The 22,908-nt window shown below is 43.9% G+C and overlaps 7 protein-coding genes across 7 annotated transcripts; 3 read left to right on the forward strand and 4 right to left on the reverse strand.

Moving 5' to 3' along the window:
• Positions 1-105: 105 nt before the first annotated feature.
• Positions 106-3,791, reverse strand: BDB00DRAFT_842344 (dynamin-A). Its single transcript, XM_053124878.1, is given in 12 exon segments — positions 106-721; positions 798-867; positions 943-1,269; positions 1,346-1,570; positions 1,638-1,905; positions 1,984-2,075; positions 2,165-2,293; positions 2,415-2,674; positions 2,782-2,864; positions 2,983-3,058; positions 3,243-3,244; positions 3,260-3,791. 12 exon segments carry the CDS (start codon positions 3,682-3,684, stop codon positions 468-470), a joined length of 2,211 nt encoding a protein of 736 aa, XP_052975898.1. The 5' UTR covers positions 3,685-3,791; the 3' UTR covers positions 106-467.
• Positions 3,792-4,174: 383 nt separating this feature from the next.
• On the forward strand, positions 4,175-4,799 carry BDB00DRAFT_770276 (histone-fold-containing protein; the record flags this gene model as incomplete). The annotated part of the gene is made up of 3 exons (XM_053119870.1): positions 4,175-4,363; positions 4,491-4,567; positions 4,652-4,799. The coding sequence occupies 3 exons, from the start codon at positions 4,175-4,177 to the stop codon at positions 4,797-4,799; spliced, it is 414 nt and encodes a 137-aa protein (XP_052975899.1).
• Positions 4,800-6,535: 1,736 nt separating this feature from the next.
• BDB00DRAFT_842351 (uncharacterized protein) lies at positions 6,536-10,174 on the reverse strand. Its single transcript, XM_053124879.1, has 3 exons — positions 9,360-10,174; positions 8,441-9,162; positions 6,536-8,309 (listed from the first exon to the last, which is right to left on the reverse strand). The coding sequence occupies exons 1-3, from the start codon at positions 10,087-10,089 to the stop codon at positions 6,852-6,854; spliced, it is 2,910 nt and encodes a 969-aa protein (XP_052975900.1). The 5' UTR covers positions 10,090-10,174; the 3' UTR covers positions 6,536-6,851.
• A 1,093-nt stretch (positions 10,175-11,267) lies between these two features.
• Positions 11,268-14,375, forward strand: BDB00DRAFT_962087 (uncharacterized protein; the record flags this gene model as incomplete). The annotated part of the gene is made up of 6 exons (XM_053129735.1): positions 11,268-11,411; positions 11,514-11,732; positions 11,812-12,019; positions 12,100-12,297; positions 12,375-13,028; positions 13,150-14,375. 6 exons carry the CDS (start codon positions 11,268-11,270, stop codon positions 13,917-13,919), a joined length of 2,193 nt encoding a protein of 730 aa, XP_052975901.1. The 3' UTR covers positions 13,920-14,375.
• Positions 14,368-18,104, forward strand: BDB00DRAFT_842355 (uncharacterized protein). The gene is made up of 4 exons (XM_053124880.1): positions 14,368-16,494; positions 16,583-16,752; positions 16,853-17,173; positions 17,293-18,104. Exons 1-4 carry the CDS (start codon positions 14,401-14,403, stop codon positions 17,669-17,671), a joined length of 2,964 nt encoding a protein of 987 aa, XP_052975902.1. The 5' UTR covers positions 14,368-14,400; the 3' UTR covers positions 17,672-18,104.
• On the reverse strand, positions 18,039-19,759 carry BDB00DRAFT_842356 (surfeit locus protein 6-domain-containing protein). The gene is made up of 5 exons (XM_053124881.1): positions 19,670-19,759; positions 19,494-19,580; positions 19,296-19,385; positions 18,528-19,205; positions 18,039-18,459 (listed from the first exon to the last, which is right to left on the reverse strand). The coding sequence occupies exons 1-5, from the start codon at positions 19,700-19,702 to the stop codon at positions 18,073-18,075; spliced, it is 1,275 nt and encodes a 424-aa protein (XP_052975903.1). The 5' UTR covers positions 19,703-19,759; the 3' UTR covers positions 18,039-18,072.
• A 312-nt stretch (positions 19,760-20,071) lies between these two features.
• Positions 20,072-21,762, reverse strand: BDB00DRAFT_842359 (eukaryotic porin/Tom40). The gene is made up of 7 exons (XM_053124882.1): positions 21,646-21,762; positions 21,441-21,544; positions 21,174-21,333; positions 20,949-21,070; positions 20,741-20,824; positions 20,365-20,618; positions 20,072-20,284 (listed from the first exon to the last, which is right to left on the reverse strand). The coding sequence occupies exons 1-7, from the start codon at positions 21,656-21,658 to the stop codon at positions 20,170-20,172; spliced, it is 852 nt and encodes a 283-aa protein (XP_052975904.1). The 5' UTR covers positions 21,659-21,762; the 3' UTR covers positions 20,072-20,169.
• Between the last annotated feature and the right edge of the window lie 1,146 nt (positions 21,763-22,908).

Raw genomic sequence — 22,908 nt, forward strand, 5'->3', positions numbered from 1 at the left:
CGTTCGAGCCTATAATAAACATGCAGCGATTCTAACTGCCAAACATTGCTCATTAGTGTTACTTTAGCAACGACCATTCCATAACGACTGACAATGTGAGATATAAAAGAGAGCGTGTTTCTTTCTGAGTATTTGTATATGATATTGAGAGAACGATGTATAAGTGCAAATGTGTGTGTGTGTGTGTGATTGTGGGTATTCTACAACATAGATATTTATAGATGCATAAATATATAGTAGCACAAGAAGAAAAAGAAAAAAGAATGATCAAGTACATACGGTTTTAAAGTAGGAGATAAGGTGGAGAGTGTGTGTGACAAGGTGATAGTGGTGGCGCGTGTGTGGTTTAGGATGTTTTTTTGTTCGCGTATCTATATCTAATAACATTAACAATAATGATTATAGTAACAATTGCTCTTTTTTTCAAAAAGAAAAAAGAAGTGGGAATATCCGACGTAGTGCAGTCTTTAGAGCGCATTGTTGACAATCTCAAACGCTTGCTTGTATACTTCCAACATGGTCTTGCATTTCTCTCTGTCAGCAGCAACACCTTCATCCTCCTGCAACAAGTCCTTGAACAGTTCTTCCTTGTACAGTGATGCAACAAGACGGTTCTGTACTGATTCTCGGGAATGATTGACGAGCAAGTGCATGATGGATTTGGGCACAAGATCCTGGATGTTTTTTCGTACGATATTGAAGTAGCTGGTGATCAATGTGCCTGATAGAATAAACCCCCTTTTGTTTTAGTTGGGTGGTAATAGCGTTATGTATTTGAAAGAGGATATATCACTTACGGATAAGTTGGATTTCAATCTCTTCTCGATCGGATGCTTGTAATTGTTCCTCGGTGGGTTGCATCGATACCTTTTGATGATTCAGCAATGTGATTTAGTACCACCGTAGAACCTTCACTATCTAGAACGCCAACTTGCGTAATACCTGTTCACTGAACTTTCGCTCTAGTTCATTTTCCATCATGCTCGTAACAGAGAGCGGCGAAGTAAACGAAGCATTGTTCATCATTTCTTGTGGACCCAGTGCGGGTCGTTCGTTCTTGTTGGCTCCACCGAAAAAGTAGGTTAAAAATGATTCCTTGTTCTCGCCACTGGTGCTCCCCGACGAAGCTGGCGGCGGTGGCGGCGCGTATCCATTCTCCTTGGGTCCACCGTTAGCACCATTAAGCAGCAAATGATTCTGATGATGTTCATCGTCTGCTCGACTTCCAGCGCTCACTACACTTGACGCAGGCGACTCTGTACGCATGTGCTAAAAACAAGATATAGTCACGTCAATAACAGCGAGAATCTTCCGCGACATGGAAATAAAACAAAAAATGGCATACCCGTCTCTTGGTTTCTACTGCTCTCTTTTTCTTCTTGGACTCGCTCTCCAGGTTGGCCATGGCACCTGCTGCGCCTAGGAAATCAGGATGGTTTGTGTTGATGTATGCACGTTCGATGGAAATCAGGCTCTCGACATAGTTTGAAGTGGGGCTTAATCTTTCGCGCAATAATTCAGAAACGACTTCGACGAGCTTGGTATGCAGTCGTGGGTATCTCAGCAGTTCCTAATTGCGAATAAACACGTATTAGCAACCATAGCATGCATATCTGTTACGCATAAATATTTGTTACCTTATATTCTGAAATGTGACAGATTTTCATGAGCTCTTCATACACCAGTTCAACACAGCGCAAACTGGGTGTTTCCAAAAGTTTGATCTGAGGCCGCACAAGCAAGTCAAATGCAAGTTCAGGCACAAACAAGGATGGACGGGGACCTGTCGAGTTTCGGATGGCAGTACGGATGTCGTTGTTGGAAAGATTGGCACACGGTGGAATAGCATCCAATGCGCTGCCGAAAACATTGTTGAAAATAAAATAAATACGGGCACCTCCACATCTGAGCACAAGAAAAAACAAAGAGTTAACTCATGTACATCCCTCATATTCGTTTATATAAAATTGAACCAACACTTACAACTCCTTAGTAGACATTTCCGAAGAGGTACCATCAATCGCTGCAACAAAATCATTCGAAAATTTGGTCAATAGTTTGAGGATCAACGAGCCCTGAATAATAGTGTACACACACAGCCAATTAATATGATTTCCACCTTTCTTTTTATCTTTTACATTACTCCTGCCTTTCTTCAACATACCCGATGGACATCACCACTGGAAAAGGCTGGATCGCCATATTGATTTAATTCCTGCTGGGTCTGGCTCACCAACGAGCTGAGTTTTGATCGTAACTCGGGCAACTTCTCCTTGATCCGAGTGTACAAAATCTATAAAGTTATTCGTTCCAATAGTTGTATAGCATTAGTTACTATTCAATGAGGATGACACGTTTGCTTGTTTGTCATGCATAAGTGGGGGTATCGGTGGTAAGAATAAAAAGGAACTTGCATTATTCAATTGCTTGCTGAGATACTTGGTGCCACAACGACTGGCGATACTCCGATAAGCCGGATGTTGTCGAAAAAAGTCATCCTCTGCATCGACCGCTTCGCTCATGGGCTTGTTGGTCAAGATATCCTGTTGGCTTCGGTTCACCACACCCACAAAACCAAGACGAAGTGGATATGATCGGCCCATGAGAACATCCAATGCATTAGTACCAGCATCCATCAAATCCAATTTGGTCAGTACACCGATCGTCCGTTTGCCTTATAATTTTCAGTGGAACCAACAAATATAGTTCATGTCAGTTCTCTTATATAGCATCGTACCACATATTCTCTCCTCTGGACTGGTTTCTTTCGAATAAACAAACCTTCTGGATCCACTTGTCGCGCAAGTTTTAAACTGTCCGAGTTGGCAACGTCCATATTCGCTGGTGATACGGCCAATACGATGCTAAGACACGCACACACATAGATCATCATATATTAGCGTCTGTACACACAAACAGTATATAAACAAGCATAAGAGATATTAAACTCTCAAACCACCCTGAGATAGAAATTAGCGGTACCTGTTTGGGTTAGAGATGTAATCCATAATCAAGGTACGAATTTGTTTCTCGATATCCTGCGGCTGGTCACCTATAGAATGCACACATACTCGCATGAGCTTCCCGTTTCTCCCCTCTCTCTCGTTCGTACCCTCACAGGGCAGTAAACCCCCTCACAAAACTTACCAATAGGGACCTAGTGGTTGTGCAACAACAAACGAAAATGAAATATGAGTCAATAAACCGGAAAAAGAACATGTTTGTCTGACCAAAGGAAACCAGGTTTGCCTTTTCTATTACCTTTGTCAAACCGGGCAAATCAACCAACGTCAGAGTCAGCACCTTGGGAGAATAGATGCGCAAGTGAATAGGTTGGCGCGAAATGCCTTTGTTACCACCAGCTAGACGACTCGTTTCTCGCTCAATCTCTTGACGGATTTCATCGAAATCAAAAAAGCGCTTATCCTTGGCATGCATGAATTCACCATATTCTTCGGCATCCTTTTGACGCTGTGTAATGAGTTGTAGAATAAGTGGTCGACGAGTGACGATGCCGCTGCCTCGCGGTAGGAAATCGCGTTGAACGATGGTTTCAAGGACAGACGATTTGCCCGAAGACTGAGAACCGACGACAACGATCTGGGGTAGGTCAAGACTTTCATAGGAGCTGATGCTTGCCAGCACAGTCTGCAGCTTGTTCGTCAGCTGGATAAGGTCATCCATGGTATGTACCTTTAGTTGGTTGGTAAATGGGGGAAAGAGAGAGAGAGAGAGAGAGAGAGAGAAAGCGTAAAAATAAAAAATAAAGGAACCTTGAAACACACACAACAAAGTTTGCTAGGCGGAGAAGGAGGGGCAGGGGCTTCGCTTCTTCTATATAAATTAAGGTGCTTTTGGTTTTCTGCAGCAGCAAACCAGGTGGTACCTGCTGATAGTGCCACACATAACACGCACACGCACCATATAAAAAAAAGTCTCTCTCGCGTGTCAAACTCTGTGAAAGAAAGGAGAGCAGTAGTTTAGTAGGAGGGGGAACGAAGGGCTTGTGAGGCTTATATTCACTTCTTCCATTTTTCTTTTCAACTACTACCAACACGCACTACTGCCTTTTTTTTTTGGCTCCCTCCAACTTTTGCCCACAATCACGACCTCGGATACACAACACGATCCGGCGTCAGCAGCAGCAGCTGCCGCCGCCGCGGCAATGACTTCCATGGCTGGTACTACCACCACCAATGCAGGAGCCCATCACCAACAACACCACAATCGTCCAAGCTTTGATCTGACGCAATTCTGGCAAGACGAGATGACTACAACACAAACCTCTGTACCTAATTTCAGAACACATCCTTTACCACTTGCGCGTATAAAAAAAGTCATGAAGACTGATCCCGAGGTCAAAGTATGTCTTGTAACTATACAGTATTGAAGCAAAGAAAAAGGATGTTAGGATAGACCTAAAGAGATAGGGGGCCGGGACGTGATATGATCCGTCGTACCTAACGCATCATCTGTCTACATTCTCTAAGATGATCAGTGCAGAGGCACCGATTCTCTTTGCCAAAGCATGCGAAACGTTTATAGCAGAGTTGACCAAACGCGCATGGTAAAGGAAAATTCAAATTTGCTTTATTGTAAAGTGGGTAACTGAGTTGATTCGCTTATGATATGGGTAAATTTGATAATGAAGGGTTCATGCTGAAGAAAGCAAAAGACGCACCTTATTGCGATCGGATATTGCTATGGGCATATCCAAGACGGACATGTGTGATTTCTTGATTGATATCGTGCCGCGGATGGAGGCGACAGACGCTTCAAAGGTAGAATTTCATTTTTAAGAACGTACAAGAAGTTATAGATTATGCTAAAAATATCTTGAAGTCGGCTTGCAACAGCACAGACGCCATGAGTACTTATCCATACCATCATCAACCTGAACAGCAACATATCACTACTACTGCTACTACCACTACGATACCGTATCCTGACACCAATACCACTCCTTCTTCCGGATCTGATAAGGTGCACAAACACATACTCCAAAACCGTCGTGTCTGATTATTAACGAATAGCGAAAACTGATCCCCGTTACTTTATTTTATACTACCTGAATAGCAACCCTGTATCGCTTCTTCCAGTGCTCCTATGTACCTATCAGGAATATCTCAGGTATGATCCTCAGTACTTTTATATGGGTCTCGACCCTTACCACCAACAACGATTACTATTGCCTCTTTTTAGATGTCAGAAGAACAAATCCAACAATACCAACTTCAAATTCAACAATTCATGGCGCATCTAACACGAACCCAGCAACAAGAACTACCACAGCAACAGCAGCGTGAATCACGTAAGGCTAACATTTTTCTTTGACCGCTCACGTAAAAATTCCCTTTAACATCTTTTCTTGTCTGTTTTCTTTTATATTATAAAAATATTATTAACCGTCCCATCAGCAGCAGCGACAGGAGAGGACAATAAAAATACGTCACAGCCCTAAGGAAGGACGAAAAAGAAGGGAGAGTCATTAGCAGCTTTCTTTTTATCTTTTTGCTGTAAAGTAGCAAGACGAATCAATATCTAGCAGTAGTATCACCAACAGAAACTGTTGTATCTGAAACAAAAGGTTTTGCAAGACTATCATTTTTGCAAGATATTTGTCGATCGGGGTTGGTATTGATAATTCCACACCACTGCTTGTTCATCCATGCTCATAATCCTCTGATAGGACTTGTTTGTGGTAAGCTGACAACAAGGCGTTTCTTCCAAAAGATTAGCCTTTATGATTAGGCTTCGCTATGTATATATATATATGCCTGACACGTCTATAATTACTGGTATCTCTAATAGAGTTTTCTTTTTCGTTCTTGCGCTGGGATAAGAGATAACAGAAAACAGAAAACAGACATCTATAAATGTGATTAGATTGTTATTCTTATGCAGGCTCATACACCTGTCAAGTACAGTACAGAGAAAATCGTTGCCGTTCGTTCGCGAATCGTAACACAACACATAAGAACTAAATGGAATTTACTGTGAAGCTTAATAACGCACATGTGATTACTAAAGTAGCCATGTGCTATTATAAAGATAAACGAGCAAAGAAGTATATATAAGCCGTTCTTGCTATGTAATGATTTTACTAACATGCGTATACTCCACATTGATTTGCACATGTGTATTGTAGACCATGCGTACAAATGGCTAACTAGATATGTCTAGCAAGTAATTTGATACATTAGATCTACTAGCTAATTTATCTTACAACGTCATGTACGCTCTACATGTACAGTATCGTAGATTCTGATACGTTAATATCCTCTCACTTTGTGAGGATTCAGCAAATAGGTTTATGCATCCCAAATGAACGACCGATATTGTAGAAGTATAAATGTAGATCCACATATTCCACCATACATTACCTTTTACATCAGGATTGATTTGGGTGTAGGGGCTAACTATATTGGTGTCCGGCAAGACTAAAGTCCATCCAACACACGACTTTGATAAGTAGATAGCGTATACAATGTAGAAAAGATAAGATCAAACAACAGCAAATAAAAGAGAAAGAGACAGTAAGGCAAAAAAAGGTATTAACAAGCTGGACGAAAGAAGACGCATACAAAGGAAAGAGCAAAAGACGAAAGAGATAAGAGTGTGAGAGTGAGATATATATAATGTGTGAGAGAGAGAGAGTAGTTTCAATAATGAACTAGTTTACAAATAAACAGTAAATAAGAGGCGGAAACTTTCTGGGTGCGTATATGGTTATCGTGGGGGGGGAGGGGGGGTGTGACAAGGAGGAGGGGAGAAGTGGGACAGGACAAAAAGATAGTAATAATAATACCATTAATATCATTATATTATTATTACTATTATTAATTATATTTTTACTCCAAAGTTCCATTGTCCAACCGATCCATCCATTCGCTAGGTATCACAGGCGTAACAAGTCGCTCCCTGTCTCGTTTGGATTCTTCATCCGATGCCCAGCCAGTAAAGCTGACCATGTGTGCTGTCGTAGGAACAGAGAAGGGGAGCATGAACTTGGGATCTCTCGTTTCTTTAATTTCCTTGTCTTCATCGTCGTCCAATTTAAGTGGTTCCTCTGTCAATGCCTCAAGTTGCTGCTGCTGTTGTTCTTCTGTTGAAGTTTTAGCAGGCGTTGTTGCAGCGGTGCTAGCAGCCGTAGTAGCAGCACTAGTCTCAGCAGTTGTTGATGAGTTACTGCTTGTGGTATTGTTGGGATCCTCTTCTGTGGTTGGAGACGAGGGCAGCGTGGGTGGCAAGGATGCAGATGCGGTGATGCCTACACTCGACATGAGCGATCCGACAAAACTCGAAACACTGTCGCGTCTAGACCGAGTTCGTCGTAAAGACACGCTTTGCGTACGTGACATGCTTCCTCCTGCTGCTGCTGTTGTTGTAGACTTGTTATTACGACTCTGGCTTCGTGCTTGTTTGTATCGCACAGTATCTTCAGCCAACTGCATGGCATACTTTTCAATCTCATCCGGCAATCGCTGTTCATTCACCTCGTAACGATAACTGGTGACACACCGTTTGACTTGTAATGCATTCAGCGAGTCGAATTTCTTGACTGTCTGGATGAATCCAACAAGATCCTGCAGCTGAGTCAGGCACTGCAGGAGCTGCAGGAGCTGCGTGGTTGGGTCAAAATATGTGACAAGACTATGCGGCAAGTTGCTCTGGCCGATCCAGTCTTCGATATGCGACATGTTCATCCTGATTTGCAACGCCTTGGATCTGCACAACAGCTTTTTGTTGCTCAGGATCCGATTGAACATTTCGCAAGAAATGTAGTGGAAGAATTGCGCAAGCGCTTGGATGATGATGGTCGGGTGCACGTCGTAGGATTGGAGGACATAGAGTGTGGATGTCAATAGACTGGTTACGGATTGTGGCGAAATAGCAAGTCCTGAACATGCACCGTTACTATTGTTGTTGCTGCTGCTGCTGCTGCTGCTGGTGTTGCTCACTGGCGTGCTCATGTTGCGCTTCATTTGCACAGCAAGTCCACCGTCAGGAGGCACAATCACAGATCGTCGTGTGCTGCGTCGGAAGAACCGTTGCCAATCATCTGCAAAGTTGACGTCTTCCATGCCAGGGATCTGCTCGTGGTCAAGCATGGCTGGAACAAGAATCTTGGTGAGTCGTCGTTCTGTGTCGTTGATGATCATGGTATAGATTTCGGATATCAATTCGGAAATACGCAGCTGATGCTCGGCGGTCGCAACAACCAGCCCAGTATCCTTTTTCAAATAGTACAAGAGTTGTGTGGCATTGGTGATCCAGAACGCAAGTACATGTACGTTACGTGCATTGGTCTAGAAAAAAAGAACCCGGAAAACAAGGCAGGCACTTGATATTTTAGAAAACAGAAGAGAAAGAACAAACCCTGATACCCTGAAAAAAAACCACTCGCATAAGAAGTATAACCCCCTTTTGTATTACTTACCTTGATCTCGTTGCCAATACGGCTCATGGCGCCTTCAAGAACCTCCTGAAGTAGCTCATCACTGGAGAAATAATGTGCGAATCGAGCACTTAGGAAGATAACATTGGCCGGTACACAGATCTCTTGATGCGTGCGGACAGGAAGCTGGATATTAGTAATGATGGCATCCAGAATGTACTGCAGATTGTCGGCGCCAAAGACAAACATTTGATCTGGAAGACATTTGTCCCAATGGAACTCATGCGTCATATCATCGTCATCGTCGTCTTGGTCATCGTCATCATCTCCATAATCCCCATTATCCTCATTGTTATCAAAGTCTTGATCGTCATCGTCGTTATCGACATTGGTATCGTCAACATTACCACCTGCTAACGCCATAGCAGTTTCTAACAGTTTACGACGGCGATCGGCTTCTTCGGCCATAAAGTTATCGTAGCCTTCCAGTGTGGATTGATAATAAAAGTCATAGTCGCCAGCGTTCGACGACGACGAAGACAAACTGCCAGCATTACGGCCCATGATGCTGGATGTTGATGAGATACTGTCACGAGGATTGGTGGCCAAAATTTCGACGATCTTTTGGTTATCGGTATTGACGAAATCAAATACCGTGCGGCCCTTTGCCGATTTGGTATGGGATGAAGCACCGCTTTCCAAGAGAACCTTGACGATTGCTTCATGGCTATTGTTGGTAGCCCACATGAGCGCTGACCAGCCATCTAGTGTGTATCATATTGAAGCATCGAGCGATCAATTGGTAGGATTGATAGAAAGAAAAGAAAACCAAGAAAAAGAGAGAGAAGGGGAGGGGTGGATAGAGATAGAGAGAATTCCATCATCGGTGAAATCAGAATAAAATCTCCTTTTTTTAATTTGATTATTTTAAAAAACCCCAATAAATCCTTGTCATACTTACAGGAATCCTGGACATCGGTCTTTGCACCCGCTTCGAGTAGTGCCTGGGCAATGTCCATTTTACCAAAGCATGCTGCATAGATCAAGGGTGTAGTGCCGTCTTCGTCTCGAGCATCAATGTCAATATACGACCGATAATCTTTCAATAACGAGGTGACTTTTTGCAAGTCGCCCGACGAAGCTGCACGACAAAAGAGCTGCGTCACTTTATGTTTTTTGGTCTTGTCGTCCAATTCCGGATGCTGAACAATATCAGTTTCATTGTCTAATTCCGTTGTCGTGGTTGTTGCGGCATTGGCTGTAGTAAAGGCGTTGTGATGATGGTCGTTATCATCATCGTCGTCAGTTGAAGAAAGTGAGGAAGAGGGCGACTCGGGGTTACTCATGGAGGAGGTTTTACCGAGCATGGCAGAGAGTTGCTTGTAGTTTTCGGCCATGCGTTGAGAGAGGTCATCATAGGTCATATTTTCATAATGTTGTCGAACAGCATCTGGTTCAAGTTGTTGTTGTTGTTGCTGTTCGTCGTCTTCGTCGCGTTCTTTGATCATATGAAGACCACCCATGGTCGGCTCGGGTACGGTCGTCGTTGCTGTAGTAGTAGTAGCAGTAGTGGTGGTGGTAATAGGCGTAGGTGCAGTTGCGGTGGGAGTAGGCTTATGGTGCAGGGGCATATCGAGGACGTGGTCTGCCTCGGAATTGTTGGGTGGTGGCAAGACTGAAGTTCCTGTCATCAGTCCCAAGAACTAAGATTGAAGAAAGGAGGTCAAAGAAGAAAATACACAGAGGGCGGAACTGGTAACTGTTTGTGAAGAATCGTTCGCAAAGAAGAAAAAGAAAAAAAGAAAAAGAGAGCAGGATCCTGCCCACAACATATATGGCAAATACGCTGATTCGAGATCCGCCCTTAGGAGCCCTCTATCGCTCTTACTCACTTACCCGCGCGCGCCGACAACCCTTGCTTTCCCTGCGCCCGAGAGACAGACAGAGAAAAAGAGAAACTAGAACTTTAACCTTCTTCGGCGGTTAAGGAGGTGTGGATGAGGCGATAAGATTGTCATTAGGGTTATGGGCGAATTGGATTACTTAGAAAAAGCACCGGGAGAGGATTATTGTATTCGATGTGAGGTGGAAAATAAAAACTCAACAACGTTTAGGAATACGTTCCACCAAGATGAACACTATCTCTTTTCTTGTGCTCATTTGTAATAGACTTACTGTGGTTGTTACTGAGAGTACTTTTTGGCCGTACTACTTACTACGTATTACTATGTCGCCAACCCAGTATCTAGTTGTCAGGGCGGTGGACTTGTTCCTGGGGGGGATTCGCTTACACACCAGGGATTTTTCAAATTTTTCAGGAACGAACATAACAGATTGTGCTATGTGTGCTGTGATTGTTGCCGATATATACGCTTGCTACGTATATTCACCACGTGCAGTTTAGGTTCCTGAAACTTTCTTTTCCAGCACTGTAATAAGCATTCGCGCTACTGAGTAGAGTAGCTAGATGGCTAGCTAGCTAGCTGCTAGTGATAGCTACACAGACTGATTTTGATCATTTGGCACCTCTAGTGATGTGTGTGCCTTCTACAATGGCTCCAAATGGCCCCCAATTACTTGATTCTGCATAAACACGATAACAACAACAACAACTTATGACAGATATGACATAGATTGCTCATTTTCCTAAAGCAGCTTTGTTAGTGTTTATCCAGATGCATGTCCGTTTGTGCAGGTGACACACAACACGCATATACTGTATACAACACACTGACTTGTACAAAAGAGAGAGAGAAATGTATGTGCGTGCTCGCCCTGCTGCTTTTTCAACCTTTTTGGTCTTCCGCCTCTCCGCTCTCGCTGGTTTTGCCTTTTCTCTTTTTCCTTTTTCCTTCTGGTGGTAAGGAAAATGTCAACGACAATTGTCGAGTTTTGTACACCACCTGTGCCCGGCGAACGACACAAATATTATGGCGATGCCCACAACAAGTTTATCAAACTACCTCAACTAGCCACTACTGCCACTACGAAAACCACTGTGGAGTCTTCGCCTGTAGTAGTTTCCGGGACAACAACAACGACTACAACAACAGCGCAACTACAGCAACAGAAACGAACAGTCGCGCCCTCAACGCTTATGAAAGAAGTAGAACAGCATCGCACGCTGCATTCGCTGGCTTCCTCGGGCAGTCTCCCCTTGTTTAAACGATTGTTATTGCATTTACCTGATCCGCTCAAAGCCGTCAATGACCCTCATCCTTCGACGGGTCTAACACCCATCCACTTTGCCGCGTCGCGAGGTCATGTCGAAATCGTGCGTTGTCTAGTAGAAGACTACCACGTCTCGGTCGATTCCAGAGATAAAGAAGGCGAGGTAATTAAGCACTCTTGCTTTTTTGATGTAACTCGTTTCTCTCTTCTTACTAAAAAATGGGAAAATGGGTCGTTATCAGACGCCGTTGTTGAAAGCATCGTATGCAGGCCATTATCACGTGGTGCAATATTTGCTTTCGAAAAAGGCAAACATACATCAGAAGGATAAGGATGGATGGACGGCATTGCATAACGCGTGTTCGCGTGGGTATTTGCCTGTGGCAAGGTTATTGTTGGAACGTGGTGCACACGTCAATGCTCAGAATAAAATGGGTCATACGCCACTTAGTAAGTCTATTCTCGAAAATCCTCTGTCACACTATACATATGTCTATGGAAAAACGTTAACGGCTTTTCAAATGATCAAGTCAACGCTGCGTCCAAGGGATACATGTCGATTGTGGAGTATCTATTAGAGGAAGCAAACGCGAATCCGTTAATCAAAAACAACTTTGAGGAAGCTGCATATGATGTGAGTGCAGCATCGGGTGAAGCAGGCGAGGCGTATATTTGTGAAATGCTCGAACGTGCAGGAACCAAGTGGTGGCATCAGCGACATACAGAAGGTACTATAGGGCAGTCATAGGTAGGGGGAGGGAAGAACAACCAAAGATAAAAACTAAAGGGTACGTATTATTATCAGGCGTGGATTTATCGCCTTACTCGCGAGGCTCTACCTACGATCTGCTGGAATTCCATGTGACCGTCATGGTCATTCTTCACGAAAACCAACGATCGACATCGATTTTGGGCCTATCACGACCTCAATTCAGTCCAAATGCACTCACTAAACACGACACACGTGGCCCATGGTCACTGCATCCATCGGGCATACCCTCCGATAAGGAAAGGGTCGAACTACCCCAGATCGACCAGACACGTCCAGAGGCAGGAACCAATTGGTTCTGGTTGACAGAGTGGCAGATTGACTACAGTGATCCGCGTGTAGATCCAACGTCGGGTTGGCAGTATGCTCGATCATTTGACGAGCGAGATGAAGGATGGACCCCTGTGGCTCCAACAGCGGGATATGGATGGGTCCGTCGCAGAAGATGGGTGCGTGTCATGAAGCGACGCATGGATTTAACCAAGGGAAGTCATCGAGGCGAGGATGAGTCGGTGGCTACACCACAACAGAAGGATTATTTGGCTCAAGCTGATGAGCTTGTGCAGCATGCCAAGGACTCAACGGACGTTGACACTACCGGGGATCCGACAACGCAGATGTTGCGTCAACTTACGCATGAACTGCGCGTATATGAAGAGGCTGTGCAACTGTTATTAGCTGGCATCAAAAGTGAGTGAGCACCAATGCTCTTTTATTCTGTATGCAAGGGGTGGGGGAAGAGGGGATATGTGGGGTTGAAATTGAAAACTTACACTTACACAAAAAAAACGCCTCCCCGCGTTACAATTAGCTGACACGAACCAGTATCGAAAACACGAAGCATCCATCCTGGTCAAATCACATACGGGACATGTTGAACAGCTCAATGCACGGATCACAGCGCTCGGATCAAAGCTGTCGACTCCGGTTGGCCCTGTCCAACACAACGCGGAATTGGCCCGAGAATTAGGCTTTACAACAAACGAAGACAACACGACAGAAACGCCTTCAGCACAACTACGGCAACACCAGCATCACCACCAACAACAACAGCGTGACATGATTGGTTACATTGATGAAACGGGTCCTGGGGCTGCTGATTTTGACTCGAACCCATGGAGCCGCGACAGTGCGACTCAACAACACCAGCAGCAACAGAAGCAGCAACATTTGCAGGAGCCAGCCTGGTTACAGCCGCATAATGAAAGCTCAAGTACATTGAACCATGTGGATCTCATGGGTCATGACGCAGTACTGGACTTAGGACCATCAGCAGCGGCTTTGGAGACTGCGGTTGACGATAACAGTGGACCGCGACAGTTTACGTGGGAATCGGATACAGAAGCAAGGGAGTGCCGTCGATGCGCTCGCCGGTTTGGAATCTTGGTGAGACGGCACCATTGTCGCCGCTGTGGCTTGATTGTGTGCGACAAGTGCTCGAGCTCGCGCACGTATCTTTCGCCATCCGAGATCGTCCAAGACCCCAATGGTCCCTTTGAGTCGTTTCAAGTGCTGGCGTCGCACCATCAGAGAGTGTGCGACAAGTGCTATGCGGATCTGGGTACCGAAGGCAGGGTGTAAAAAGCATCTTATTACATATATACTTATTGACGATACCTCTTTCTCTCTCTCTATACTGTATACACATCTTCTTCGAAAGCATGATGCTTACTGCATTGCGACAAAGCAAAAGCCCTTCCTTTCCATTTCATTTCACTCTTGATTTCTTGTATACCACTCTTTCTATTTTCCCCCGAAAACTTTTTGTATGCGTTTGTTCTACATAGTAGTATCATATATCAATGCGTGCGTTCACCTCGCAGCAATATCAACACTCTGCTTTCGCCGGTTGTGTTACACACGACACGCACATAACAACAAAAACAACAACAACAGAGACAACATGATGACTTGATTTTAGCCCATTTTTACTTTCAGGGCGAACAAACAATTACCAAATTTGGCTGCATTGTTTTTGCATATTCCTCTTTAAATCAGAGAATCACATCCTCCCTTCCTTTAGATCGTTCTTCTTTCCTTGCTTTTCTTTTTTCTCTAACCAATGTTGACCACGGCAATGCCAGCAACAACGTTTCAGCAGCAGCAGCAAAGCAGCAATCATCATCGCTCGTCATCGACATATTTGCCTCCACGCGCTCCTGTCGTTAAGCGCATGGTGACAGTACAGGATGTCTCTATTCAAGAAGAGCCTATGCAAGGCTTATTGATTATTCAAAGCGATAGTGAGAATGATGATGATGATGACGATGACAGCTATTCCATGAGAACATCACCATCACCACCGGCCACACCAGCGACAACCGAAGAATCGTATGATACCATATCAAATCAAGACGCTGATGATCCGCCACCAACACAAGCACCAGGCATTGATGATGATCCTACTACGATCGTCAAGAGCAGAAAACCTTTGCCTCAAATTCCTTCTTCTTTTGATCTTCAACAAGAAGGAGAGTTGCTGCTTGTTTCTACACATTTGGAGACGATTCAAGAGTCACTGGATAGTACCATTGAAGACGACGACGACGCCATGTCCCGTAGTTATCAGATTCCATCTGTCATGCAGCAGGAAGATCATCGCGTGCAGGAAGAAAAGACAAGTGTAGAGCCAGATTTACCTTTGCTCACTCCTCCTAGTGCTTATAACTTGGGTTCCATTCAGAATGAAGATCAACAACAACAACAACAACAGCCCCTTACGGATAGCAACAACGCTGATACCGATGCCTCGAACCATGAACAACATATGCATCAGCAGCCGACTAGATCTCTTGCAACCTTGGTTGCCCGGCCGTTGATGTCGAAAGCACCGAGTGTGGAATCATTGTCAGCAGTGGGGGCTCAAAAACCATTTGAGCCGTTTACTACTACTTTTGCTACTAAGGTCCCGGCTACCACTGCCATGATGGCCAGCAGTCATCAGATGCAATCGCCACATACGCCAGAAGAAAGCAAGCCAGCAACTATATGGTCCGTAGACACAGTCTTACACACTAACGACAACGATAATGACAATGACGATGTGGACGACAAACTTTCTCAGGCAACCTCGACTATTTCGTCAATGAATGACGGTGCATCAGCCTTATTTGGATTGCGAAGACGCGTATCCAAAGAAGAATTGCCTGATCAACCACAACAACAGCAAACTTTGACTGTTCAAACTACAGTGACCGCACTTGCCTCATCATCAGCATCTTTATGCAGCCGCTGCAGCTCATCCGTCGGCAGTGGACCTTCATCTGCAACATCCATCATCTCGAATCAAGAACAACAGCTGCGTGCGCTTGCTCAACCACGACTCGCTCGACCTGCATCTGTGATGTCCTTTTCTCCGCGCCCTAGTAGCATGTATGGCGGAGGTGGCGGCAACAACAACGATAGCCCAACAAACTACCATCATCAGCAACCATTGTCCTTGAACCACCACCACCAACAACAACAACCGCCATTTCCATTCGCATCTCGTGCTGCTGCTACTCCAGTAACAGGAGAACAAGAACAACAACAGCAACAACAAACTCAAGTGCTTCCAGCAGCACCCATGCCGCAGTCGACGAGTAGTAGCACGTCCTCTTTGCTGCACAAGTCGCAGTCATCGCCACAACTGTCGGATCCCCTGGTACCTGTCCCCTGCAGCAAATCAAAACTCAGTATTGCCTCCTTCAGCCTGACACATAACAAGGATGCCATCAAAACATACAGACGAATGGCATCCAAAACGAACAACAAGGCGATCCAGATGACCTATGCCCAATACTTGCTCGATGTGGCCCGACTCTACAGCACAAGCAATAGCAGCAATAAGAACACTCATGAAAATTATAAAACACGCGAAACGCTGCTTTCGGAAGCAGGCTATTGGATTGAACGTTTAGCTAAAGCAGGTCATCCAGAAGCGCTTTATTTGAAGGGCAAGTGGCATTGGCATCCAGAGCAAGAGGAATGTGCTGAAGCATATCGATCTAAACCACAGCCGCTCAAGGCTTACAAGTGCTTCCAAGCTGCTGCAAAGACTGGGTCGGTGGATGCGTATTATGAACTAGCTCGTTATCAAAAGACACATGGTGAATATTCGCGGGCAGTTTCTTGTTATCAAAAGGCTGCAACCAAAGGTCACACACTCGCTACCTATGTAAGTTTTTTTTTTCTTTCGCTCCGAGTAGTTGTATCAGGTGTATATCTAGAGATAAGGGTGCTAAATGTGTCCTATTCATACTTAGAAAATGGCCAAGATTTTGTTACGTGGGCAACTGCAGCAAAAGCGAAACATCAGATCGGGTTTGGAATATTTGAAGAAGGCAGCGGATGCATCCGGTCCTGAAAGCGCTGAACCAGCATACGTTCTAAGCTGTGTCTATTCAGATGAGCTAGAACGCATTGGTATCGCTCGGTAAGCTTCATTCTATTCCGTTGTGTAGAATAGAGTACGTGCAAATGGTATACTATTTTCAAAAGGCCAAATTATTCATGATGATGTGGATGAATAATAGAGACTCGCAAATGTCACGCAAAGATATACCTTTGGCTATGCATTATTTACAAAAGGCAACGCAAGCTGGATTACCAATGGCCGTACACCAAATGGGCAATGTGCACGAATATGGGCTATTGGGCCAACCACAAGACCCATGGCAAGGTTTTGCTTGTTACACACGCGCTGCTGAAGATGGATACGAAGGAGCCATGCTGGACTTGTCAAGGTTATATGCACAAGGTATCCCGGGCTATTTAATGCCACAGCATCAAGTCGCATTCAAATGGTGTCATCGGGCCGCTTCGAAAGGATTAGAACAAGCCGAATATGTATTAGGGTACAGTACACTTGAATATTATACTTACTAGCACATACTAGTGGGGGTGAGGAGGAAGGCACTCACAATGTCGTCCCTGGAAAAAAAAATGTCTAACAACAGCAAAAAAACAATTGCAGAACTTATTATGAAGATGGTATCGGCACAGCACCCGACTACAATCGTGGTCTGGAGTGGTTCAGCAAGGCTGCATCCAAGGGGTATGCACCTGCTGCTGAAAAACTCAATTTGCCCAAGAATGCATTTCCCGCCCAGCCTCAACAGCAGCAGCACCGACAACACATATTGCAGGAGGACCCAGAAGAAGACAAGACGCTATCGCGGTTAACGTCTTTACGTAGAAAGGCGACCTTTGAGCTGGTCCATCAAACTGCAGCAGTAACAACAGCAAGAGCCGCAGAACATGCTGTGCTAAATGTTCGCAATAATGGTAGAGTTGGTAGCGATAGCAATGCTGCTGCTTCCAATCCCTCCCAAGCGAACTGTTTTGTCATGTAGACAGTATATACTTTCGCTTTGTTTTTATATAATAACTATATCATATCCTCCGTATATATAACCATACATAATCTTTTTATTCATAACATTCTTCCCTTCTCTCTCCACCCCCACCCCACCCTTTCAGTCACTGTTAATGTTGTTAAATATATATTTCTTTTATTTAATTCAGATTTGGTGTATAAACTTGATCTTAAGATACCTCGCTTTACCTGGCTATCGAATTGTAACACACCGTCACGGTTAAACAAACAATACACCACTGCATATATAAAGAAATGGCAGATTGTTTTTTTCAGAATACATGGTGGAAAATGCAAATTTTTTAATATTATAACGATAATGAGATTTTTTAAATATGAATGAATGAGAGAGAGAGAGAGAGAGAGAGAAAAGAACGATTATTTCTTCTTTGATTTGGTAACCTTGCCGCCGTAGCCAAATGCAGCACCTTCGAAGCCATGACGGGCCTTCTTCTTCTTTCCACTATCTTTACCACCCTTTCCACCATCTTTGCCACCCTTTCCACCTTTCTTATTTTTCCAATTTTCACCGGTCTTTTTGCCCTTGGTATGGTTGCGGATGTTTTCTTCGCGCTTCTTGATCTTGGTCTGCTCATCTGCTTTAACCTTTTCTAAACGCTTTCTCCAATCCTCGCCACTCTTCTTCTTGAATTGCTCCTTGTTCTTGATTGTCTTTCTCAATAACTTTGTGTCGTCCTTGATCTTTTCACCAGTTGCCAAAGCCAATGCCTTGTCCCATTGTTCTTTTTCTTCGAGTTGCAAAGCCTGACAAACAGTAACAATGATCATTTAGTAAATGTATACACAATATCCGTTTCGTAATTTTGATATACCTTTTGCTTATCTTCCTTGCGCAATTGTTCAAGCTTCTCCTTCTTGGACTCGATCTTCTTCAATTGCTGCTTGGCATCAACAGGACCCTTCTTCTTTTTGTTTTCCTGGCCAAGGGCTACCTTGCCAAAATACAGGTCGCCGTCCATCTTGACCGAATCAGCAGCAGATCGTTCAGTCTGGTTGTTGGCCTTGACAAGCTCTTCAGCAGGAGCCTGCATGCCACCTTTCTTTTCTTTCCGTGCCTTTTGTGCCTTTTTTCTGTCCTCTCGCTTCTTGGCACGTTGTTTAAGGATCTCTTCTCGGTTTTTCGCATTGGGACTATTACGTTTTTGTCGCATCTCGGCAATACGTTGTTGGAGACGGCTGTGAAGGGCGGCAATATCACCTCGTACCATAGGTTGTAAGGGAGCTGCTGCTGCTGCTGCTGCTTCTTTGTTTTCCAGTCCGCTAAAATCACCTTTTGCGATACTGCTACTGCTGGTAGCATCGTCGTCTACGTCGTCTACGTCGTCGTCTTCATCATCATCATCATGGACCTCGTCTTCGTCATCATCGTCTAATTCGTCGCCATCGTCATCGTCGTTGTTGTTTTGTTTCATCTCTTCTTTTTCTTTAGCAGCCTTTTCGGCTTGTTCTGTTTGAAGTTCTGCTATTGACTTTTCATTCTCGGGATCAAGCTGGTATTTTTTGGACAGAAAATTTCTTAGCCCATTGTGTTGAAATATCATCAATTATGTAAGTCTCTTTAAATCTTTGTAGTGGTTTACCTTGGCTTTGCGTGCTTTTTTGGATCGTTCTTTTATTTCTTGCTTTGGTGCCTTGAGTTTCCGTTTGTTGTGCATATATTGGTTATTGTTCTATAGACACACCGTTTAGTAAGAGTGTATTCGAGTGCCACTGTTTTCTGTTTAAAAAAGACAATTTATCCCTTCCATTTTACTAGATTGGAGATAAATTTAACGTACAAACTCAGGCTTTTGTGCAATGTAATATTTGGCGGGTATCAGGTGAAGCATGTCGTTAAAAAGTTTTTCATGTTGTGCCATGCGCTCCTATGATAATAAGATGTCAGATCTCGTTTGCGTAATGCTGTGTTTCTATGAGTTTGCATAGCATTGAATATGAGGATCTAGGAACATACTGGCAGCGATTCGAGTTGGTCAAGCTGAACCATGGTTTTTGTTTTTTTTTGACAGGAATGAACTGCGGAGGGAGGAGGGGTGGAGTGGAAGCTATTTTTTTTGTAAGAAAAAAAATTATTTTGAGATGCTTTAACGCCTCGAAATAGAAACGCCGTCACGCATTCTCTGGATTTGCATTTGTTGCTATGGTAACTCGCTTCTCGTCGAGCCACCATAGAATAACTCTAATTATTATGTTCTATAGAGTCTATAGAATTGATAAACATCGATGCAAAGGTACAGTAGCCGCTAGCATTGTCAAAAAAAGGTTGCGCTCAACTGTATATATATACCATACGTCAATGTAGACCCCTCAACAAAAGCATGACAAAATTATGTCCACATTTGAGAACAGTTGCATATTTTGAGGGACGGAAAAGTTATTACTGAATTTTTATGGTAGTTGAAAACAAAGCAAACATCATCGCAGTTGTCGCCTTCTATACTATTATTACTAAATCTAGTTTTCCAAAGTGAACGAAAGGCCGAGCTTGTGGGCGTTTTCGTTGAGACGGGTGGTGTCGATGGAGGCACCGAGGTTGACCTTGACACCGGGACGGAGGGCCTGGGTGTAACTATAAGATTGGGGGATATTTAGTATTATACTCTCTCTATCTATCTCTCTTTGTAGTCCTCACACCCAAGAAACACTTACGCAACACCGAGGACACCAGAGTTGGCGATCTTGCCCTTGACGAAAGCAGACTTGTCGAGCTTGAGCTTGGCACCGACCTCGAGGGCAACGGCGTTGTTGCCCGAGGCATCCCACGAAGCCTTACCAGAGGCCTCAAGGTCGCTGTTGACCTTGTGGTAGTAGGAAGCAGCATAGCTGTTCAAGTTGTTGGTGACGTGGACGGCGACGGCGTACTCAGCAGCAGAGTAACCGAAAGCAGCGTTATAACGGCTGATCTGTGTAATGCATCAGCATCAAAAACAATCATGGATCAGTTCCACATATCCATGCATATATTCTCCAGTCCTCCCCTTTTTCCCCTTTTTCATAATATAGATAGTATTCCCCTGTTCTTTACCTTGCCATCGACAACGTTGTAGGAGACTTCACTACCAGCAAGGAAACCTTGACGGCCAACAACAGAGTTGACGCTGAAGTTGGTCTAAACACAAAAAAACCGAACATTTAGTTCCTTTTTGCCCTAATCCTTCCTTTTGTTCGTTCCTTCGTTCTTTCCTTAACAGTCTAGGGAGAAAGAAAGAGAGAGAATGAGATAAAACGCTTACCTTGAAGACATCGAAAGTGGCAACGGTGTGGACGTTGGGCTGCTTGTAGGTAGCGTTGATCTTGGCACCCTTCTCGTTAACGGAGGGAAGGAGCGAGGTCAACAACTCGAGCTTAAGGCCCTCTGTAATAACACAACATTTGAGTTAGCCATACATTATGGGATAAATGCAACACACACACACACACACACTAGAGAAACACAATATTATACAGTATATACGTACTGGCCAAGTTGTTCTCGAGCTCGATCTTGCCGTTCAAGTGGTTGGAGGTGGTCCAGGCTTCAGTGAAGGTGACGCCCTTGGCCTTGTCGGCGTACTTGGTCTCAAGGTCACCAACAATGATACCGGTCTTGTTGTCACGCTGACCGTTGACCTTGAAGGTCTAATAGAGCACATGCACCAAAATTACAAAACCATGTCCTTTTTGTAAGTAATTCTACTCTTGTTTGCATGTATACACTATATACACCCCTTTTGTTCTAAACTTACCACACCGTTGGGGGCGGTGGTCTTGACCTCAAGCTTAACACCACCAATGGGGTAGTCCTTGGACAAAAGATCCTTGGCGGGCTTACCAATATCGTTGAAGGCGACTATAACAAATAATACATACACATATGTGAGTAACGCGTGTTTTTCCTTAACTCGAAACCCGCAATGGCACAAGATGATTGAAAAAAGAAGAAAAACGTACCAGGGACAGACATGCTGAGACATGATGGATCAAAAAATAGATCGTGGATAAGTATATACAACAAATATCTAAACAATAAAGTGCAAACACCCGTGGTATTTTTTTACCTTATTATTCGTTTTTGGGGTTAAAGTAAGGGAAAAAAGAACAGTGAGGAAAACAGTATATTTTGTTTTTTGTACTGCACAGTTGCTGGGGTTCTGAGAATCAATTACAGCCCTTACCCGGGGCCCTGTTAGCGGGCGTTTGCTGATCACGTCGTTTGTTCAACTCCACGAAACGCGCGATTCGGTGCTCCAATGATGTTTCAACTTTGATCTATGCTAAGTTTCCCTCTTCTGCGCCAGCCAATAACCGTATTAGATATCAGTATAACTTTCCTTTGTAAATAATGTAAGAGATATATAATGAGCTGTGATTGACAAGGAGAGAAAGAGTATGTCATGTATTATGTGTACACATACATCGCCATTAAGCTTCTTTTGTGGTGCTGCTACAATGTATAGTATACGATAGTAAGAGACTTTTTGGAATTTATTGATCTATTACTTGCAGCAGCAGTAAACAGAGATTGAGTGGTTGTAATACTGATCTGACTACAGCAGAATGATCGACAATATAACCGTATTTGATATGGCGGGGAAAAAACGGTCTTGTTGCGTACCTGATGTTGAACCTTTTCGAAAAAAAAAACCATTGTACATTTTAGTACTGCTTGGTAGTAGTATAGTATATGTATCCCAAAAAATTCGGAGACGGTATAACTTGTTTTTCGATGCTCTTCATTTCGTCACTGTAACGGCAACGCGTGATTAGAAGTATTCAGTCTGATGCCCCTCTACAACCACGCACTTGGGCATGAACACCTTTTCTCGCGAGCATATCTATGTGATACGGCTAAGAATAATGTTTGTTTCATACTAGACTGGAACTGTAAACACAGCGGTAATTTAGTCAGATATATGATCCATGAAGTGAAATTTAAGTTTGAGGATGGGGAGGAAGACACAATAATCGTCATTATGAAAGCTTTTGTACAACTTTCGGAGATTCGGTTGAATGTGATATCTGTGGTTGAATTCGGCTATATACCAGTTGATTCCAAGCGTTAACAATTAAGAGGACCTCAAAGCTCATCCAACTTGGCTAAAACACCCTGTGCGCCACTCTGTAATTAAACCGCACTGATACATTAAAGATAAACGCATTATACATGAGCAGCATGATCAACTTGTATGGTTGTGAACGAGTGCTCGAGATCAT

Source organism: Zychaea mexicana (genome assembly GCF_025766255.1).
Source record: "Zychaea mexicana strain RSA 1403 chromosome Unknown BDB00scaffold_84, whole genome shotgun sequence".
Classification (NCBI taxonomy): domain Eukaryota; kingdom Fungi; phylum Mucoromycota; class Mucoromycetes; order Mucorales; family Lichtheimiaceae; genus Zychaea; species Zychaea mexicana.

Bases quoted from the DNA above. Each gene is read 5' to 3' on its own strand.
- BDB00DRAFT_842344 (XM_053124878.1), bottom strand. From the start codon at position 3,684: ATGGATGACCTTATCCAGCTGACGAACAAGCTGCAGACTGTGCTGGCA. The intron at 2,294-2,414 runs GCAAGTTCCTTT...ATAACTTTATAG, and splicing joins TCAGCAAGCAATTGAATAAT to ATTTTGTACACTCGGATCAA. The intron at 1,906-1,983 runs GTAAGTGTTGGT...TCTTGTGCTCAG, and splicing joins GAAATGTCTACTAAGGAGTT to ATGTGGAGGTGCCCGTATTT.
- BDB00DRAFT_842351 (XM_053124879.1), bottom strand. From the start codon at position 10,089: ATGACAGGAACTTCAGTCTTGCCACCACCCAACAATTCCGAGGCAGAC. The intron at 9,163-9,359 runs GTAAGTATGACA...GATACACACTAG, and splicing joins GACCGATGTCCAGGATTCCT to ATGGCTGGTCAGCGCTCATG. The intron at 8,310-8,440 runs GTAAGTAATACA...CTTTTTTTCTAG, and splicing joins GTATTGGCAACGAGATCAAG to ACCAATGCACGTAACGTACA.
- BDB00DRAFT_842355 (XM_053124880.1), top strand. From the start codon at position 14,401: ATGTTGACCACGGCAATGCCAGCAACAACGTTTCAGCAGCAGCAGCAA. The intron at 16,495-16,582 runs GTAAGTTTTTTT...ATTCATACTTAG, and splicing joins GTCACACACTCGCTACCTAT to AAAATGGCCAAGATTTTGTT. The intron at 16,753-16,852 runs GTAAGCTTCATT...GATGAATAATAG, and splicing joins GAACGCATTGGTATCGCTCG to AGACTCGCAAATGTCACGCA.
- BDB00DRAFT_842359 (XM_053124882.1), bottom strand. The intron at 21,334-21,440 runs GTAAGTTTAGAA...GTGCTCTATTAG, and splicing joins CCACCGCCCCCAACGGTGTG to ACCTTCAAGGTCAACGGTCA. The intron at 21,071-21,173 runs GTACGTATATAC...GTGTTATTACAG, and splicing joins GCTCGAGAACAACTTGGCCA to AGGGCCTTAAGCTCGAGTTG.
- BDB00DRAFT_842356 (XM_053124881.1), bottom strand. From the start codon at position 19,702: ATGGTTCAGCTTGACCAACTCGAATCGCTGCCA. The intron at 19,386-19,493 runs GTACGTTAAATT...GTGTGTCTATAG, and splicing joins TTGCACAAAAGCCTGAGTTT to AACAATAACCAATATATGCA. The intron at 19,206-19,295 runs GTAAACCACTAC...AAAAAATACCAG, and splicing joins AAAAAGCACGCAAAGCCAAG to CTTGATCCCGAGAATGAAAA.